Source organism: Mytilus galloprovincialis, chromosome 1, assembly GCF_965363235.1.
Source record: "Mytilus galloprovincialis chromosome 1, xbMytGall1.hap1.1, whole genome shotgun sequence".
Taxonomy (NCBI): domain Eukaryota; kingdom Metazoa; phylum Mollusca; class Bivalvia; order Mytilida; family Mytilidae; genus Mytilus; species Mytilus galloprovincialis.
In genome coordinates this window covers 36,477,275-36,498,673 of record NC_134838.1, presented here as the reverse complement: position 1 = coordinate 36,498,673, position 21,399 = coordinate 36,477,275, and the positions used below count along the sequence as shown (strand labels likewise).

At 32.0% G+C, this 21,399-nt stretch overlaps 1 protein-coding gene across 2 annotated transcripts; it reads left to right on the top strand.

Moving 5' to 3' along the window:
* The first annotated feature begins 214 nt into the window (after positions 1–214).
* On the top strand, positions 215–21,306 carry LOC143073092 (putative thiopurine S-methyltransferase). Of its 2 annotated transcripts, none has more exons than XM_076248383.1 (9): positions 215–318; positions 12,107–12,233; positions 13,320–13,412; positions 14,212–14,341; positions 14,876–14,931; positions 15,565–15,639; positions 17,221–17,306; positions 17,967–18,011; positions 20,563–21,306. In XM_076248383.1, exons 2-9 carry the CDS (start codon positions 12,109–12,111, stop codon positions 20,673–20,675), a joined length of 723 nt encoding a protein of 240 aa, XP_076104498.1. In that variant the 5' UTR covers positions 215–318; positions 12,107–12,108; the 3' UTR covers positions 20,676–21,306. The 2 variants fall into 2 exon arrangements, with proteins under 2 accessions (XP_076104498.1, XP_076104509.1); XM_076248394.1 differs by lacking the exon at positions 215–318 and adding an exon at positions 9,274–9,561.
* The last annotated feature ends 93 nt before the right edge of the window (positions 21,307–21,399 follow it).

The following is a 21,399-nucleotide window of genomic DNA, read 5'->3' as shown; positions in this document are numbered from 1 at the left end:
AAATTGAGATTTTACTAATTAAGTTATAAAATTAAAACTATATTTTATAATATTATATTTTGTTTTGGAATCAAAAATGATTTTTTTTTAATATTGATGTATATAATGAGTAAGATAAAATATTTATTGATGTTTGATATGTTATTATGGCGTGATGCAAAATTCAAACTTAGTAACAAGACTAATTTATTCACAAAAATTAGGATTACTTGCACGTGACCTATGAAAGTATATTTATATGTTAACTGAAGGAATTACAATTCGACTTTGGCCGTTGGTAAGAAAGTATTCCCCTTAGTCATTCTCCGTTGAATTACGGTAAGTCGTAAAACTATTAGTTTAAAGCGTGAATCAGCAGAAATTAAAATGAACATTCGAAGTAATCGACATAATGCAGTAAATTAAAAGTATTTAATGATTACATAATCTAAGCTATTCTCTCATTTCAAAATATTGCTTAAATTTTGTTTTTCTTTACATATGAGATAATGATGCATACTTTTTAAGTAAGTTCAAATAAATATTGATCCAGCTCTGTTTAAGTAATTAATCATTTACAATAACACAAAATAATACATACAATCATTTAAAAGTACATTCAGTTCGTTTCAAAATAATCTTAATCATTAATATGCATATTTAAACCCTTGGGACATATGATGATGCACTAACTTTTACATCACTTATCAAAAGAATATTTTATATGATAAATGTCTTGTCCTTGGTTATGATTAATTTTAAGCCGCCCATGATATGTAAAATTGATTGTAGATCTATCTATTGTGTTTACTCTGAAAACAGAAAAATCGTAGCTTATATTATAATATATTCGCGACCGATAACAGTTTTTTTTTTTAACACTTCAGCATTGTAACTTCTTACTGTCGTTTTCAAAGGAGCATCTGCATATCTTATGTAAAGTTTGCAGTTTAAATGACCACAAGAATGTCTTTGAATGTTGTTTTGACCAATTTACTCATCTTTTTGATAAACAAAAATAATGTATTTGTGAAAATCTTCATTTAGATGATTCACTGACCGTTCTATTTGCATGTTAAGTCACTAAAATTTGTTTTTAATTCAAAAAATTATCGTTAATTGTTTAAAAAAAAATATTAAAATCTGTTCATATCGCAACCGCCCTAAACATTTATATAAAAATAAGATGTGGTATGAGTGCCAATGATACAACTCTCCATCCAAGTCACAATTATTGTTTATAAACGTAGCTTTACCATTATAGGTCAAAGTACGGTCTTCAACAAGGAGCATTGGCTCACACCGAACAGCAAGCTATAAATAATTGAGTTTTAATTGTCCCAGAAGATAAATTTCATAAATATAAACAGGTATCGGTTTAAAAATCGTAAATCAAACAAAACAGGAAAGCCGAGAGAATTGCGACCATGCAAATGCTTCGACAGCTAGAAGATATCCCGCTTTGCATGCCTCAATCGCCAAGCACTTTCAGCTTATTCGCAGTTAGAATTGTCTCGACCAGGAACACGACAAAGCCGTAAAAATGTCAAAAGAACGACAATGAATATAATGAATCTATGACAATGTTCCCATAGTTACCTGAGACAAGTAAATCTTTTAAAAGAAAGAGAAGATGACAACAGGAAAACTGTAATTGTCGAGTTTGTTTCATATCATAAATTATAATTATCTATGAGTGCCAATTTCTTTCTAAGCAGACCTTGTCTATGTAGATGTTATGAAATTGATTAAGCAGCTGTTGGTTGCTTATGGTTAGTTAAAATCCAGATACCATTTTATCAATATGTTTTTAAGGATCTAAAATCGTATTTAACTTGGGAAGGACGTGGCATATTTTGCATACCATTAAATTGATAATTAATAACAAATATTTATTGTGAACTAAACGTCCAGTGGCAGATATTTCATGCCTATTCAGGACGAAAATACATTTATAGAAAATTTACCGAAATTAAGGGCGCAAAATTAATACTACCTCTGGGAAAATGGTATGTTCGGTCTACATCCACATCAAAGGGTTATTGCAGAGGGGGTCTTAAATGTACAGAGAGCAAAGAAATCACAACACGAGGCATCAGGTTTGGCGCTATAACTATGTTGATCTGAGCGTCACTAATGAGTATTATGTGGACGAAACGCGCGTCTTGCGTATTAAATCATAACCCTGGTACCTTTGATAACTATTAACGTACATATTCCTACAGGACGTGGCTTAGTATGTATACATCCAAACACCCAAATAAACGCCCCCCCCCTTTTAAAATCGTTTTAATAGCGGATTTTAAATATTGGGAATGTCATGTTATTTTGAAATTGATGTTGATATAGATATAAGTATTGGGAATTTGTAATGATATAACTATTGGGAATGAATACTAACATTTACATCGAATTCGACTTAATACTCACAGCAGATGTCGAGATGACTTAAGAAATTCTCTGTCCATATTAGATATGGTTCATGTTGGAAATAAATCTTCAAAGAAAAGTTAGTTCATTTCATCTGACAGTTGCTGACCTGAATGGGGAACCTGTAGTTCTAACATTTTAGGATGTTTGCCCGGTTTTGGCTATTTTAATGTTGTCCTTTTTTGGTTTATATGTTTTTATGTAGCTCGTCATTTTTTAAAAGCTTTGTATTATCAAAAAATTTGCCTCAATTATCACTGAAGAAACATTTAATATCGAAATGAGGATTTGGTGCAGAAAAAAATAGTACTGTTTTATGGTAGTCAATCAGAAATGTATAATGTTATTTTAAAGTACACATAATACAATTCGTACGCCAGCTCTCTCATTGTGTAAACCGCAAAGTTTTGCTATCAAAATTAATATAAAATATGGAATTGCGCAATCTCATTAGGAAATGTATTTTATATAAGAATTTAATAGATTCGTTGATGTCGCAGGGTAGCTTTGCTAGTTAGGACAATAACAACGCATAGATCTTCAAATATTGTCCTTTTTATTAAACAACAATAAATGTTTGCCAAACCCTGATCTAGATAAGCAAAGTGAGAGGCCGTTTGTGCGCAAAGTCAAATGCCGTTTGTGCTCAAAGTAAGATACCGTTTTTGCGCAAACTCAGATGCCGTTTGTGCTCAAAGTAATATACCGTTTGTGCGCAGGGTCAGATGATGTCTGTGCGCCCGTAAAAACTAGCTTAACCGTACTACATTTTGTACCTTTACCAAGTCAGACTATCTTGATACATTTTTTATTCGCTGTTGTTTGTTCACATGTATAGAATATAATAGATTGTTTATTAGTTTATTAATTATTTGGTTAAGATTTCTGTTTTTATGTTTAATTCAAATATATTTTACTTTGTATTTTGAAGTTATCCGAAGTTTTAACACGTAAAATGTACTTGAAACTAATGCTGTAGGTAGTTTATTTATGGGTGGAACATTTGATGTTCGTATTGTATATGGTAATGCGATCACTTTAAATCGATCTTCTTTCCCTAAAAACCTTCAGAATTAACATAATCATATTAATTTCAATGTTGTACGTAAATGATAAGTGGTCCGGATTTTTAATCATCTTAGATGAGCTAGTAGTTTCATTGGTGTTAAATCGTGAGTAACGATGAATAAAAAAATGATGTTTCCATTTTTACATTTACCTCACAAAGTGAAATTGAGCTTTATCATCGTTCATATGGCCTTGTCAATAATAGAACATCAGTTGGTAGTGTAAATAACCAGCAATAGAGGTCAAACAAGGGACATTTCATCATTGTATACATTTCACCATAAAAGGTCATTCCATTTCAACTTTGTACATAGATCAGTGCAAAAAATGCTTCTTGTGCATTTGCTATTAAGATAATAAATTTATTTTTTCTCCATTTATTCATTTTTTTTTATACGATTGGAAAATTACAGATTGAATATTAATACCCCCTACTTAGTTAAAAGCGTTAATCCCAAACAATGACACAGCAAAATTATAAATATCGTCATGGTTTAAAGGTATAAAATGACCGATGAATATAAATTTATCTTCTTGCAAACCTGACAACCGTAGATATATTCTGGTATCAAAAGAAGTTATTTAGAAGTTAATCAAATAGAAAATACTTTTGAATAACCTACTTTGTGACCTCTAAACACATTTTACCACTTTGTCACTTAGAGTTCTTTGGAAAATGTCACAAGTTAATCCTATGGATTGAACTTGTTGCCACTGTTATAGCGTACGTCCTAATCTGAATTGACAATTATACAACGTATTACCAGCATTCACATCAGTAAATTATATGGCGTTTGATACACACCGTATAGCTTTGCACAATACTGGGTTAGTCATTGAAGCTGGTCACCCCAAACCATCTTTACCAACGCTCAAGATTCAGTCAGAATTTTGTTTTAGATCGATCACATTAATATTAAATGTTGATGTTGGGTTCAGGAAATCAACTAGATTTGAATAAGTTTGATTTAATTTCAAATTTTAAAATGCAGAGGAACTTTTTAACGTTCTTTCTTAAACGGTTTCCTGTTAAACACAATCGATAGTGTCAGCAATCTCAGATTTTCACCAGTTTATATAAAAGATGTGTTTGAAATTGCTCGATTATTAAAAATAGCGTATGACCATCTTACATGTTGGTCTGAGTTTGGAAATTATGAATGAAGATCACATAGAACTACTCATTCTCGCTTCCACTGTTATTTTTCTTCTTCTGGTGTATATTTGAATGGTTATTTGAATGATCAAAAGAAACGATGGTCACTATAGAACTTATGGTAAAACAAATCTTTTAATCAGCAGTTCCTACTTAATATCTTAATAAATCAATGAGTCCGTGAAGAAGGCATTGTCAAATTGATACAAAGGGGGAAAGCACCATTCAAAAGTGATCTGCTAACTTAAGTAGACGCCACTACATCAACGACTAGTCACACTGAAAGCTGTAATGGTGACCATAATTGTGTATCACCTAGCTGAGAATCCATTGCAACGATACTTAATCCAAGTTAAGAACATAGCAACCAGAGTCCATATGATGCGATGTATTACTCCTCATAAAGACGTACACGTTCTCCTAGCTTTTTTCGTCTAGCTATCAGAATTTGGAATACCCTACGAGATACCCTAGTTGTTTTCCCAACACATGAACATTTAGATGCAGATGTTCGAATTGAATAGTAATGGAGAAGAAGAGGAAGAAAATTATATATATTTTTGATTGATTGATACATGTTGCTTTACACCACCTTACAATCAGTTCAGGAAAAAAAATTAATAAAGAGGGAACAAAACCTGCACAACAAAATACATATAAAGAATTTTAGAATATTGTACATGTATTTCCCTGTGTTTAAAAGTTTATCATAAGTGACAACAAATAAGATCATCCAATAGACAGACAATCCGTTGTCACATACATTGCAATAAATCAATTTACTAGATACGATGACGAATCAGTTTAGTTAAGGAAATCATCAGTTTTGACTTAAACAAGGGTTTCTTGTACATTGTAATTTATATTTTTTCCTCCAGTGTCGTGAATCAGCATTTTATTTTCAGTTGTTAATAACTTTGCTTAAGATATTACCCATACAAGTTAATGGACTTTTTTGTGTTATGTCACATCCGTATGATCTTATTATCAACAACGTATCTAACAGAAATTGATACTATTTGGAAAGCGCACTGTCTGGTAGTTCTTTTTCCTCGTGACATAAACATCGGTCTCATATTTTATTTCTAAAGGTATCTATTAAAAACATCATTGTAATTATACCTTTAAATAGTAGGAGGTCTGAAAATAAGATGTTATTTAAAAAAAGTCATTTTATGACACACCTTCTTACAAAGAGATACTATATTATATTTTAAAAGAAACTAATTTTATGTGACAGTAAAAGCGATGCGCCTTTACAGATGTATTTTAGAGCTGAGGTTGAAACGGGTTTAACTTGACTTCATCAATTTGGGAGAAATCAGTTTACGTCACAACTCACTTGCGCCAATGTTACCTTTGCGCTTAAAAAGAGTATACGATTCCGCCAATGAATTTTAATAGGAAAGTTCTCTTTTATCCAGTTTTAGACTGGCAGTTTACATTGTAGTAGAAGCTTTTGTGATACTGTAAATTGGTGCAAATAAATCCCATAATTTGACGTGATTTATACCATTGTTAAATAATATTTTGCGGAAATAGTACGTCTTGAAACTAGCAATACTTGCAAAAACAACGCAGTCATCAATGTGTGTCACTGCTCGATGTTTGGCTTAATATATGCATTTAAAAAAATTCAAAGTCTTGGTTAATAACCGAGTGATCAGAATGCAAAACATTTTAGTTCAAATTTGATAAAATTGTGCATTTATACATGTATATTATACATGTATATAAGTTTTCAATCAAATACGGTTCATAACACACGTATAAAACGGTTCAAGGTCCCCAAGGAAAGCAATTGCTGATGAATTTTCATAGTAATTTTTCAAGTCGAACTTTACGAACTTTTCCTAAGCTTTACCTTGAGTCCTTAATGCGCATAATTATGTAAAATTTCACACTGACAATTTTCTCCCATAAACTGTGTGTAATAAATTAAAATTATCTTTAACATTTCTTGGTTACTCAATTCAACGAAAGCAACATTCTGGATGATTCTGCAGTTTTGACAGGAAAATGTTATATAAAAAGTATATAAACAGTTTATGTGGTCGTACATGTATATATCATTTTTTAGTTTTGCATAAAATAGTGACAATTCTGTATGGTATTTTTGCATACAAATGTATCTGTAAAGGGATACTTTATTGAAACCTTTTATTTAAAATAAGCAAAGTGTAAATGTTTACGTGCACCATTAATGCAACTTTGATTTCTGAAATTTAAAGGCTTTTCTACCCCAGGAATACATTACTTTAGCTGTACTTGTTAAAACTTTAAGGAATTTCTGGTCATCAGTGGTCTTCAACTTCGTACTTTATTTGGCATTTATATTTTTTTTTAATCGAGCATCACTGTTGAGTTTCTTGTAGACGAAATGCGCGTCTGGTGCAAAAACAAAATTTAGATCCTGGTATCTATGATAAGCTTATTTACAGACAGGCAAGCATGTGTTCTAATGGTTTATAAATTTAGTGACGTCTTAGTGTGAGATTAGAGACATATACCATTGCTAGTGTATGATGCTATATAAACGATTGACAATGAAAAACACAACTGGTGCTTATGTGGAGCAGAACATTCTTACAACGCATACACATATGCAAGTGTGGACCAAATTAAGTGAACAGAAATCCCAGTTCATCTGAATTAATGTTCTATTCTCGTCAAAACGATGTTGGTGAGTGTTGTATGTACATCTAGAGTTGAAATTGACTTTGACATCAACCTTTGACCTATAATCTTGTAATCAAAACAATATATCAACCCAGATGAAGTACAATTTAACGAAGTTTAACAAAGATTAAACGCAAAACTGGTTCCTACTAGCTTCAGTAACATCAGTGATGTTATTTACTTACTTATTAATAATAAAACTAAATGAAGTTCACTCTTTACTTTTCGTCTTCACCAGACTCTCTACTCATATTTTATACTCTATCATTTCTATCTTTTAACCTTGAAATTACTTTGTTTTGACCTTGACCTTGGACATTGAAATTAACTCATATGTGACTAAGACCTTCACATTACTATGTTTTATATGACCAAGACATTTGACCTTGAAATTATTATGTTGTGACCTTGACCTTTTGAATTGATGAAGCCTGTTGATATTTGGACATGTGTTATTGAAAATAAGAAGGATCCAAGCACTCGCCAGGCCAAGTATTTAATGAAGTAATTAATGCAAAAATGTACTTTGAAAAATTGTGACTTGGATGGAGTTTGTCTCATTAGCACTGATACCACATCTTCTTATATCTATATTTTACATTACTTATTTGTTTCGTGTGAGTAAAGGGAATACAAACGTAATAGATATTATAAAATGTGTCATCACATGTCTTATACTTGTTACAATCTGAGGTTACAATATATAGATGTGTTTGATAAACTCTTGTAACCCACCACATCTCAAACAGTTAGACGAATCAATACCCATGGTGATTACAATTATTATTTATTACTTATTTGCCACACAAGCACCAAAAATGATCTAGTAAATGAAAAAATAATTGGTAATCAAATTGTTAAGTCGTCCTTGTCCAGCCTTGTAGACATTTTACCTGATTTCCCACGATACCATGTGTTGAAGAAAAAGAACATTTTCAATTCTGCAAAGTCATCTAATGAAATTTGTCATGTGTACTTTTATGATCTGGCAGTTTTCGTCTTTAATCAGACAATTAATTAATACTAGTTTAAACGTTTTTATCACGAGTTTAAATCTCACTTTTAAAGTGTTTAATTAAATTGGATTCAAAAATAGTATTGCTCGATTTATGATATATAAAAGAGAAACATTAAGATTAACTTATTGAATGTATTTTAAGGATTACTGTCGTATTAACTTCAAATTAAGGAAAATCAAATTATTGATGATATTGTCGTTAAATGTGAAATTAAATACGATTTTTTTTCACTGCATCGTCATATATTGAGCTAATTACAAATAATAACACCTCTTATATAATAAGAACCAAGCACTGGTAGCTTCATGATGATGACTTAACCACATTTGCTTGACATTTACCTAAGATATCTTTACAAAATAAGAAATTAACATAGCTTGATTACACGTAAACAAAAGTAGAAAACGGCGAAGGTTGTGTCACTAGTCAATCATTAAACTATTACAGCATTCATGGATATTTTTTTTCAAATAACAGTCACGGCAACAGTCACGTCCGCATGACAGTTTGCTGTAATATACATGTACTCGAATGATGTATGTTTCCACAGCCTGGTGTGCTAGAAAAGTGCATTTGATTATAATATACAATATTTAATAACCAGTTTGTTTAAAATCATCATGTTTTATATTCTTTTGAAATAAGTTACTTTTACAATTCAATATGTCATCCTGATTGCAGATTAAACACGTGTTACTTTTGCTATTATGCTTTTTAAAATATAAATTGAAAAATTCGATCTTGACGTACATCGCTCATATAACTATCAACACAATTCGATCAGATTATTTTCAACAAATGCATAAAGATGCGCATCATTTATTTAATTTAAATAGAAAACTGTCATATCATGACAGTACAAATATAAAAGGAAGTCGGTGATTTTTCTCCTATTCATTGTGTACATGTATAAAAGTTAACATAATTATTCAAACTTGACTTAAACCCCGTTCTAAAAAACTGCTGAATCACTCTCGATCATCTGGCAAGGATATAACGTGCCAAAATAAGTGCGAGTAAATAATAGATTAATTTTTACACAAAACATTCATTAGTTTTCGCTTAAATTAATTACATTCACAACGTGTGACACAAACAACCAATGAAATTCCCAAATGGTTTTGGATTATTGTTTAAGAAGATATAGATAACAATAAAATAAGGATTGACAAGTACAACTTCACGAAACAAATAACATTAATTTATTTTGATATAAGCAGTTTAAACACGGTAGGATTTTTATTATTTATATTTTGATTATAATGTTAAAAAGGATATCATTTTTTGCAACATGCATGTATAATATTTATATTCTAATATAACATAGATTGTACGGCATGCAGTAATTTAAATGGTATAAAAATAGCGCATTTTGTCCGTAAAATATATTTGCGTTCATGTATTAAAACACAAACACTTTTTTTTTTATCAAAATTGGAACAAAATGATCTTTATTGAAACAAATAAGGTAATTGTCCAAAATCGCCAGACGACTCCATATAGGAGTTATTGCCCTCAAATGACGATATTCACATTTTTTTGCGTTTGAACATGAAAGATATTGACAAAAAAGCGAATAACTTTCAGCAAGACATGATCTACAAATAAGTCAAACATGGCCGAAATAGTATATCGACTCCTTATTGAAGTTATTTCCTTTTAAGATTTTTACCCACCTTGTCGTATAAGGTGGAACATTTATTATAGTCGCAGTCAGCTGAAATTCGTAGCGGTTATCAGTAAAAATAATCTTAACTATCAATCGCGTTCACTCGAGATATAGTTTTTCACATTCCATTCATAAATCGCAAAAAGAAAAACCACTACTGACCTACCTTTTAAGTGATCACACTGTAATAATCCTGACCTTCACATTTTCCAGAATATTTTCCATTGTAATTCCGCAATCTTCGTTTCTATGAGGATCATTTGTTTACATATGACATTCGTCACTGTACGCAGTTTCCTGAAATGTTCCTTTCATTGATGTGATAAGTTTTCTCGCGCTTTATGCAAATTTTATGAAATTGAACTCCACGGAAACACTTCCGGTAAAAACAATGGCTGATTCCACCATTCAAAATCGTCTATGAAAGAGTGAAGGTCAGGATTATTACAGTGCGATCACTAAAAAGGTAGGTCAGAAGTGGTTTTTTTTTTCTTGCGATTTATGAATGGAATGTGATAAACTATATCTCGATTGAACACGATTGATAGTTTAGATTATTTTTACCGATAACCGCTACGAATTTCAGCTGATGGCGACTATACAAAGTGGTATTTTACATCTAACTCTCGAGCGACATGTTTTCGTGGTCTTAAATTTTTATACACCAGAAAAAATGTCCAGATCTGAAAAAATGTAAACAGTAACTATTGTGTTTACTCTGTATGTACTTGCATGAAGGCAATATATGCATTTCATTTGACGCTGAAGCAGCCGGTTTCGTTCCTACCCAAATAATACATCTACTTTATTCCCATGCGCTCCCTATAAGTCGGTTTATTGAAGGCTGTTTAGCACTTAGAGGATTATAAACATTCAAGTTAATAATGCTCTGTTTTTATACATGTACACCCGTCAAAATTTTGACGGGACGTATTATGGTTTACAAATGTCCGGCATTCGTCCGTCTGTCTGTCTGTCTGTCCGGCGTCCACATGTCGCACCGTAACTTGAGAACCACTTATCAAAATTTCATGGAACGTTACATAGTTGTTTCTTATGATGGTCAAACGATCTGTATACTTTTTGGTGAAAATAAGATTTAAACTTTTTGAGTTCCGGGACTTTATAAAAAAAAAAAACGGGTGTGTTTTTTCACATGTCACGTCGTATCTCAAAAACGATTGATGATTAATTTGCTTAAAACTTTACACACTTCTCTAAAGATCTGTATACTTTTTGGTGAGGATTCAAAATTTATTTTAAAGTTGTTGAGTTTTTTTTAAAAAAAAAGGAGATAGGTTTCAAATGTCGCGCTGTATCTCAAAAACTATTTACGATTTTTGGTTAAAACTTTACACATTTCTTAGTTATATTAATCTAAAGATCTGTATACTTTTTGGTGATGAATCAAAATTTATTTTAGAGTTATAGAGTTTGAAAAAAAGAAAAGGGGGAGGGTTTCACATGTCGCACTGTATCTCAAAAACGATTTTTGATTATTGCTTAAACTTTACACACTTCTTAGTTATATTTATCTAAAGATCTGTTGCTTTTTGATGATGATTCAAATTTTTTTAGACTCATTTAGGTTTTTGTAAAAACAGGGGAGTTTTCACATGTCGCGCCGTATCTCAGAACTATTTAAGATTATTGCATTAAACTTCACACATACAAGACGGAGGGCGTATCATACGCTTGAGGCGCAGCTGTTTATTAATTGATTCAATGACAGTACGCATGGTGATTGTTTGATAGTGGTAATATTACGCGACGTCGTTTTATTTCCTCGGGGTTTTCACACTTGAGCGAATATGTCTTCAATTATAGTCTGGGATCCTGACTCACTGATCGACAGTATCGGCGAAGTATTAGATTGGATCAGGATGAGTCTGTCTACCAGTTTAGAACACTGACAAACTGCAGTATATTGCCTCTTAATTAATAAACATAAGTGATTGATGAGTTTTCTCAAATTGTTTGGAATCTGTATACCTACAGAGTACTATTAGGAGTAATATCAGAAAAATAAATTGCATAAAAAGTTGGATTTAAAAGTATTTGCTTAATTCTTTTAGTAATAAGAGTATAATAATTTTTTATGTACAGCCATGGAAATTTCAAGAAAACTAAACCAGTTTGGAGATTATGATGATACTACTGATATGTCTGTAGATGACTGGGGAGAGAGATGGAACAAATCACAAACACAATTTCATGTTTCACGAGCTCATCCGTATGTATATTAACATTACATGTTTTGATATATACGTAAACAGCATTTCGAAAAAAGCATAAACTTTGTAAGAAAACATTTGAAGTTACTTCAATTTGAATAGACAAACTAACATCATACAACTTATCTTATTTGGTGTTTAAGGGGGCACTAGCTGTCAAATTCATGGTCACCGATTTGACTCAAATTCTCATATTTGATTTATAACAATGTAAACCATTTATCCAAACTATCAAAAGTCTAAAATAAACAGTTTACAGAGCATGGGGTAGATAATATATAGGTTCGTTTCGTGTGTATGTTAGTCCAGATGCCATCTAATTAACTATCGATTTGACCTCAGATGACCATATAAGCGATGTAAACATAAATAAAGATATGAATAGATTAAACCAACACGTGCAATTGAATCTTTATAGGTCTGTTTGATTTTATTTTATAGATTAAAAATAGATGTTTCTCATTGCTTTCAACCGTATAAGAATGATTTTATGTGCATCGAATTAGTAATCAACTGATTTACCGTAGTTTCACTTTCGTTGTTGACATTCTTTTTCTTTAAACAACCAGTACACGTACAATGCATGCGTTGTCAATCTCTAACTAGGGGTTAAATTGAAGTTCAAATGAATACGGATTTAAAGAGGTCGACTCATTCACTTACAAGTGAATTACCAATTATCAATGTTTCTTAGCGTAATTTGACAAAATTGAACATTTTTGGCTGCAAAAAGCGAATTGTTATTTCACTATTTCACGTTCATTATTGATTGAACTGAAAAAAAAATCAAACTTTAGATTTTTTATATATCTCGTAGCTAGTGCCCCTTTAATCTCATTCACATTTATATCCCTCATTGTACATTCAAGAGGTATGTTAACTTTCTTTTGCATTTGTTACTCACATAGAGGCTGATAAAATGATGGGTCAATTTAAATATCAGAGTCTGGATAATATGCTCGGAACATCTCTTTGGTTTGAGCAATTCGATAAGATATTGCACATGCAAAATGTTAATAAAATTTAAAATAAAAATGTTTTTTTTTTCTCTCTGAATAATGTCAAAACCATTATACTTTATTTAGGATGTTAGAAAAACATTACACAGCTTTGACCGATGGAAAGTCTTCACAGCGGATCTTTCTGCCTCTGTGTGGCAAGTCTATTGATTTGAAATGGTAAGTTTTAAAAAAAATTTCACACCTTTCAATGAAGACTTGCCTACACTATCATTTTCGTTTCTGAATGAAATCAACGTTGGAGTGCAGCGGTCAATATAAGAGAAGGAAAGCTTACACAGCTGAAATATACGTTGAGCAAGGTTTTAGAAACATGTTAATGAGCATTTCTGATACACTTTTATGTACTATTGGATATCATACAACCAATTTTGGTTTGACCCATGTAGTACAGATATGAATTAAATTATTTAAATACCCTAAGATTGATTTATTGTCTGCGACTTTTCAAGCTATTTATTAAAGATATTGTATTTGCATTACTATATTTATCCACGGGTTCAATAAAAGGACCAGATAAGTTTGTCATATATACTCCTATACATGTACGTAGTTATCAACTCGTCATGATGTCGTTATTTACATGAATAAGTGGGGAAAAAAATGCATCATTTAACACATTTTTGCACAAATAAACGTTGGGACCATAGTATATCAAAGCAAAACACTTTTACAGATACCACGAACAATTGGTATTTACTGAATTTCGCTAAAAACATGGTATTCAAGAGCAAATATTACTTTGTTCAATTGAATTACTTAAACTTTTATCAGTAAAATTTCAAAAATAGTCATCATTGTAAATATTCTAAAGATATTTTTATTAAGGACCGCTCACTCCATCTCAATTTAACTGTCAAATGAATATGAATATGACTATTCAAAGTATTCCCTCTTTACCAGCGCTTAAGCGAAGTACTTTTCTGGTATACACATATACGAATTATCCGTATTTTAGGCTAGCCGATAAAGGCCATGATGTGGTCGGCTGTGAAGGCGTTGATCTAGGCTGTCGAGAATTCTTCGAAGAACAAAACATTCCATACAAAACAGAGCCCATTAAAGGCATCGAGGGCCTCCTTTATAAAGTAAGTACTGCAGCTCAACGATGAATACTACACTAAAAAAAAGCAGCCATTACAAAAAAGCCTTGTTTTTAAAAGTATACTCAGTTTCATACTAAACTAGTTATACAGAAACGATTCTAAATATAATGCATAATGCAGTAAACAGGAAAGGCGCTTCACAAAACAAGAAGAAGAAAAATCAAATACAGTGGTTCTCGTATGATACTGTATATCATATCTTATTTGTTTTTCGTTAATTAATTCGGATAAATCAGCTTGTTTGTTGTTCGTTCGAATTTTTTTACAATTGTCATTTCGTAACATTTAAAACTATATTATGTATGTAATGCTCATTGTTGAAGGTCGTACGATGACCTATGGTTGATAATTTCTACGTCATTTGGTTTCTGGTGGAGAGTTGTCTCATTGGCTTTCATAACACATCTTTTTATTATTATCTCAATTATAAACACAGTAATGAAACAAGCAAGCAAGTTTAAGGATAGAAACATGTTGCCCACTGTTGTTTTAAACTATATATATCTTGAATTTCAGGCCACAGATGGACGAAAAATATCAATATACAGATGCGATTACTTTAAATTGTCAAGGTGAGAACTATATTACTTCCCAAAATTAAAACAGTTTTAGATAGGGATGAATAATAGTATATAACGACAAATGAAAAAAGGGTTTTAATTTAGTACAATTGGAAGATGTACATGCGATAAAGAAATATAACAAGAAACACCAACAAGTTTATCGATGTTCCAATCTCATAAATCCAGAAAAAGGATACTGTCTAATCGTCAGATAAAAACTTCGAAAATTCCATGATCTCCAAAAGGAGCAAGACCGTGTTCGTCAACAAGCTTAGCGTTCCTGCTTCACACGCATGTGCATCAACACTCAGTCATATAAATGTTTAAATTATATTTTAGTCAGATATTAGCCTGGGGTCCTGGCTAATCTTGTCAATATCCTTACGACGCGCAGCTTGGTTGGGCCGGATGCCAGGCTAGTCAGATATATGCTTATAGGACAGTTAAGAAAAATAATTCGAAGTCCTTTTTTAAGTTGAATTTTACTCATCACGAATGCTACCTTAATAAATTGTTTCTTCCTCTGGATTAATGTCTATTAATTTGTATATGGCAGTACAAGATAAAAAAAAAGCACATTTGTTGGGTACTATTATACAATTTTTTTATTTGTCTTTTCAAATCTATTTATTTTATTTTCAGCAATGTGATAGGAACGTTTGATTGTGTTTGGGATAGAGGATCATTTGTTGCCGTTGGTACACACATGCGTCAAGAGTAAGTAAGATTAATTAATTTAATGAGGGGCGTAAGGGGGTGAAGTTTCTGCACGGAAGAACGCGAAATTGAATTGCCATTTCACGATGAACGAACAATCAAAAATTTCTTGCACGTTGATTTTTTTAACGATTTGAAGAAACACGGTTAATATCGAACATTTTTCACGGCTGCACGTGAAATAAAAATGGCAAAACACGTTGCACGAAAATAACCCTTTACCACCCTCTTTAATGGTAGAAGATTCCATGGTCAATATATGTCATTTTGTACTAGTAAGATGCATATCGAAATAGATTTAAAATACATAAATATTTCATCAATTGCTTTGATACAAAATGTGAAACATGAAGTCTTTTGTGAATTTATCAATTATTTAGAATGATGAATGAAAACTTTTTCAGTATTCCATTTCAAACCTATTAATACGTCGTAGCCAAGCTAAATTAAATACACATATTTCAATGTTGACAGATAACAGTAAAACATTAATATATTTTAAGTGCAAGCGAATAAAATTCTGTTTTACGACAAACTACCCAGAGTTGGTTTTTTTGTCAATCGATGTATGGATTTTGAACAGCGGTATACTACTGTAGCCTTTATTTAATACTGTAATCAACTAATACATACACTATTGCAAGAAATGCACCCAACATCAATTCCCCTCAAAATAGTCGATATACAACCGACAACACATAGTCCCGATAACCTGTCTTGGTAGTGTTGTTGTGTTACTGATTTGTAGATTTCTCGTCGTTTTTCGTTATTTGCCATAACACTGTTCGTCTCTCTTTTACGTGGTGGGGTTTATCAACGAGCGAAAAAAATTCGTATACCTTGATTTTGTTTCCAATTTTAATTTCATAAAATTCAAAATAGAATACCTCTTATTGCTAAAGTTAGTACATTTACCTGGTGGAGTTTACTACCACAATACTACCAAATAAAATCTGTGAACCAGAAACCTGAAAATTTACTTATATTTTGGTCAACGGGCGACTATTCAAATCTTTTATGTGACTAAATTCATTGATCATCAAAGTTTGTTCAAGCGAATATTGATCGACTGAAATATACGTTTATTTATAGCATTTTTATTTACAATCAAATAATGCAATGCTCTCCATCTCCAATTTAAAAAAAAAACCTAGGCATTAAATATTTCAGAAATATTAGAATGTTGATTTTTAGGTTAAAATGCTAACATTTAAGTTTTCCTGTGAAAATTGATAACTAAAGTACTTTTCGTGAACACGTTCCGTAATACTAAAAAGATAAACGTAAGCAAACATACCAGCACAATAACAATCCACACATCCCAAATCTGGTTGCTCGCCTATTATTGTGAATATAAAAGAACACTAAAAAAAAAACAGACATACATGTGGGAGGTAGCTAACTATAAACCTAGATCTAACCAACCATTTTCTTTTCAAATGCCGGAACCTAGTCAGGAATATGACAGTTGTTCTTCACCAATTCCGTTGGTATTAACGTTTGTTTTCGCCAGTTTTTAAGCTTCTCTCCAAGTTTCAATTTACCTTTGAGTTCGGTAATGTTATACTTTTTTCATTTCAGGTATATGAATGTAACTATTCCCCTACTAAAGAAGAACACTAAATATTTACTGGACTGTTTTTTGGTAGATAACAAAGTTTTTGGAGGTATGTTTAATACTGATAGCCTGTAAGTTGTTCTTGGAAAATAATAAGAGTATACTTAAAAACGGTAAACTCAAAATGTTGAAGGCCGCACGATGACCTATAAATGTTAATGTCTGTGTCATTTTGTTCTCTTGTTGACAGTTGTCTCATTGGCAATCATACCACATCTTCTTTTTTATATCAAATAAACTACAACAAAATAGATTGGTTATTGTAATTTGGTTGTTGGTGTTTAACGTTACTTCCAGCAGACTCGGTCATAAAACTTTCGAGCACGATTTTGTACTCAGACTCAATAATCAACCAATCAAATTGCTGGATTTCACATTTCGAGCATGATTTTTGTGCTCCGAGCACTGAGCAAAGTTTTATGCCTTCAAGGCCTAGACTATCGACTAAATCGTGGCGATAATATTTTATTGATGGAGGAAGTCGGAGTGTTAGGAGAGAAAAACTTTGGCGGGAAAACAGACACTCGTAGTCAATTTAGATTGGAGATGAACGCACCTGTTACATGCGTGATTCAAACTCAAAACTTCAGTGCTGACATGCTTTTTGATACAGTTCAAAAACTACCATATGAGCTGCTACAACAACAAATAAAATTTTCTATATAAATTATAAGTTAGGCATATTTTAAATCTTACTACTCAATTACAGGTCCACCATTCAACTGTACTGAACAAGATGTCAAAAAATATTTCGGTAAGTTATTTCGCTTCTTATTTTAATGATCATATTGAATTGATAAGTTATTTGAAAAACATTTAAAATCCTTCTTTATAATTGTTATGACATAAAAAGTAGACCAAGAAAGTTCGACAGATTTGTATCTTCAGCATATCTGTAGGTTTAGTGATAAGGAAAACTATGGTTTAGACAATCCGGTCAGAGACCACAATTATTTCGTAGTGCATTTTTTTTTAGAAGATAAATGAAAATTAAAAAAAATCCCACCTGCGCTTTCTCAATGATATTTTTTTCAGTGTGTTGTACTACTTTCGGGACAAATTATATCAAAACTATAGAAAACTTCATCGGCTCTAACTCAAAATATGGACAATTTTATGTTTAGGGCGTCTTGAAATCTTTTGACAGCTTCCGAAGTGCTAATTTTCAACCTTTTCCAGCTGGACCAAATCACTACTTTCCTTTAAAATTCTGAACCCAGTGTAATTTCACCCCCCTTCTTGCAATTTGATGCATTAAACATGGAGAAACAAATTTGGAAGAGGTATAAAAATTAATGGCAAGTAACCCACTGTAAACACTAGGGACTATATTTGTAAATCAAGGGACGACAATTGTGGTCTCGAACCATCCTGTAGGTACTATCAGTGTTTTAGTTCGATAACGTGTGTGTACTGTTTGTTTTTGGACTTAATATAATAATATTATCCAATACATGCTCTGAACACTATACGCGATATGTTATGTTCTTTTACGCTTATAGAGAATGACATACCTCCTTAGTTAGAAATTTTGATTCTTTTCCAAATGTTCTTGTTATGGTAACCCTTGCTTATGATGTTGTGTATCTACTTCAAGCTTAGTTAATTGCTAAGGAAAACCACACCTTTTGGGGATTTTTTTTTTTGTAATATATATTCAATGTTTGTTCAATTATTTCATTTTTTCCGTTTAAGATAGAAAATTAATTTACCCCGTTTTCGTTTTGTCGGCAAGAATTCCTTCCTCCTCCTTTTCCTTCTCAGTTTTCTGTAAAAAAAAGTAAAATAAATAATAGTGTAAGACGATGTTAATATCTTTACGTTTCACTGATTACAAGTGAACTGAATTAATATATATATATTCTTTTGGTAATATGCTAAAAGCCATATACTTGTTTAGTTGTTATATTGTAGAATTACAATGAAATGATTATCAAAGTTAACACCCTTTATTTCATCACGTTAAATGTTTTTTAAGGATATATAAAATGGAGTAATTTTAGGGCAACTGAATAATAAAAGCAATAGAATAGTAAACAAGTAAAACGCAAAGTAAATTTGGTTCTTCTATACAAATATAATTGCAAACTACAAAATTATAAAATACCACAAATTTTATGATAAATAATGCGATATAATGTTTATTTTAATATATATTTTTAAATCTACTCCAACCTAATGAAAGTAAACTGAAGGCACGAGTACGAACCTTTACCTTTACCTGACAGGTGCAGACAGTGGTGTCCTCCCCGATGGACTGTGGTGGTTATTGCCCAGAAAGAGTAGAACCTATGAACTGTAAAAGCCGTTAACCAAAATGGTAGACAGTAGTGTTCTCCCCGATGGACTTAGCAAACACAACCCCGAAGGTGTAGACCACTAAAACTGTTACAACCATTCGCATTCTCTGATTGGCTGTAACGGTGGGTGCCTGGAGTGTGTCGTGAGTGTGCGGAGTGTGAGGACGAAAGGTTGTGTGTGAGAATGGGAGACTGAGTGTGGAGGGAGAGGGTGAATGTGAGTGTGATGATGAGAGAGTGGAGTGTGAGGAAAGAGAGTGACGGTAAGAGTGTGAAGGTCTGGTATATGTGGACGAGCGGGTGATTGTCTGGAGTGTGACGATGAAAGGGTGGAAGAGTATATGTAGTGGAAATGAGAATGAAAGGGTGACAATATGGATCGTTGGGGGTGTGGAAGAGTATGTGAAACAGAGTATGAGTGAAAATGGGAGGATGAGTGTATGGAATGAAAGTTCGAGAGTGTGTGGATGAGTTTTTGGAATGTAAATACGAGACGACGAGTGTCTGGAGTGTAAGAATGACATGGGGATTGTATGTAGTGTGGGAAAATTAGTGGGTGAGTGTGAAAATGAGAAGGTTAATGTATGGAGTGTTTGACTGAGTCGGGATAAGGTGAGTGTATTTGGATGAGATGGTGAGTGTTTGAATGACATATAATGCCTCCTGTAGAGATAGTTCCACGATCTCTGTACGTTAGGAATCCTTGTAACAACTCTTGAGGGGTACGTAGCTTGCGCGTTGCAAGGCAAAATTCCTATCCCTATCAAATTTACCCTGACTTTTAAGTGACAATCTAAATTTTGTCGACCTTCTTCACAGACGGCCTCTATTACAGGAATTATTTATTCCATATATATTGTTAATATGTTCTTTTCCTAAACATGTTTGCAATATTTGCCACTGGACATTAAGTAAACAATAAGGTTATTACAAAGTAAAAACTCATCATTCATAACATGGATTATAATTCGTTTTTAGTAAGATACTCATATTGTTCTCTTACAGGTAAAGCATGTTCATCACGGAAAATCGATACAAAGAATGCGTTTGGAAAGTGGCAGGAGAGTTGGGGAGTTAAGTCTTTCGTAGAGGAGGTGTATATGCTAACGATGAAGTAGAAATGACACGAGGTTCATGAATGTGAGGATTGTAGTTATATTAAAGGCAATAAGAACGAGATCATGTATAGCTTATTCCATTTGTCAAGATTATTGCAGAATTTTCAAATGGAAGAACTATTTCAACAGCATTACACCATTCTTGTACTGTTTTCCATATGTTTATCAAATACATTTTGCTTGTCATTTATGTGTATAATTTTTGTTACTTACATTCTAAGTCGTTCGTTAGGCAAACGGAACTTCTTAAAACAGTGCGGAATATATGAGATATATTTGGAGTCCATCTGGTTCTTTTCTTGGCGACTAAAGAAAAGCTTTGAGTTAGTATTAATATAAATCATAGTGTAATGCTCCAATGTTCAATATTCGTTGCTTTCATGAAACAACATTTTATTGTATTTGTCTTTATATTTTTTTATTGTAAATTGCTTATATTATTTGTAATACTTGATGATATAAAAAAAAATGATGTTTGTATAAATTGTATATGACAGAAGATGTGAATGGAATTTGACGTTTCCATGATAAACAATCTACTTCAGTTATATTCGCATTCCTTGACTGATTTATATCATTCATTTTGCTCCATTTATTTAACAATACATTGACTATATTGGCACTCATACCATATCTTCTTGTGTCTTTATATCAATGAAAAATAGTAGAGTAGAATCCAAATCAGTAGTCAATGTTTCGGTGCTGACATTATTTTAACAAAATG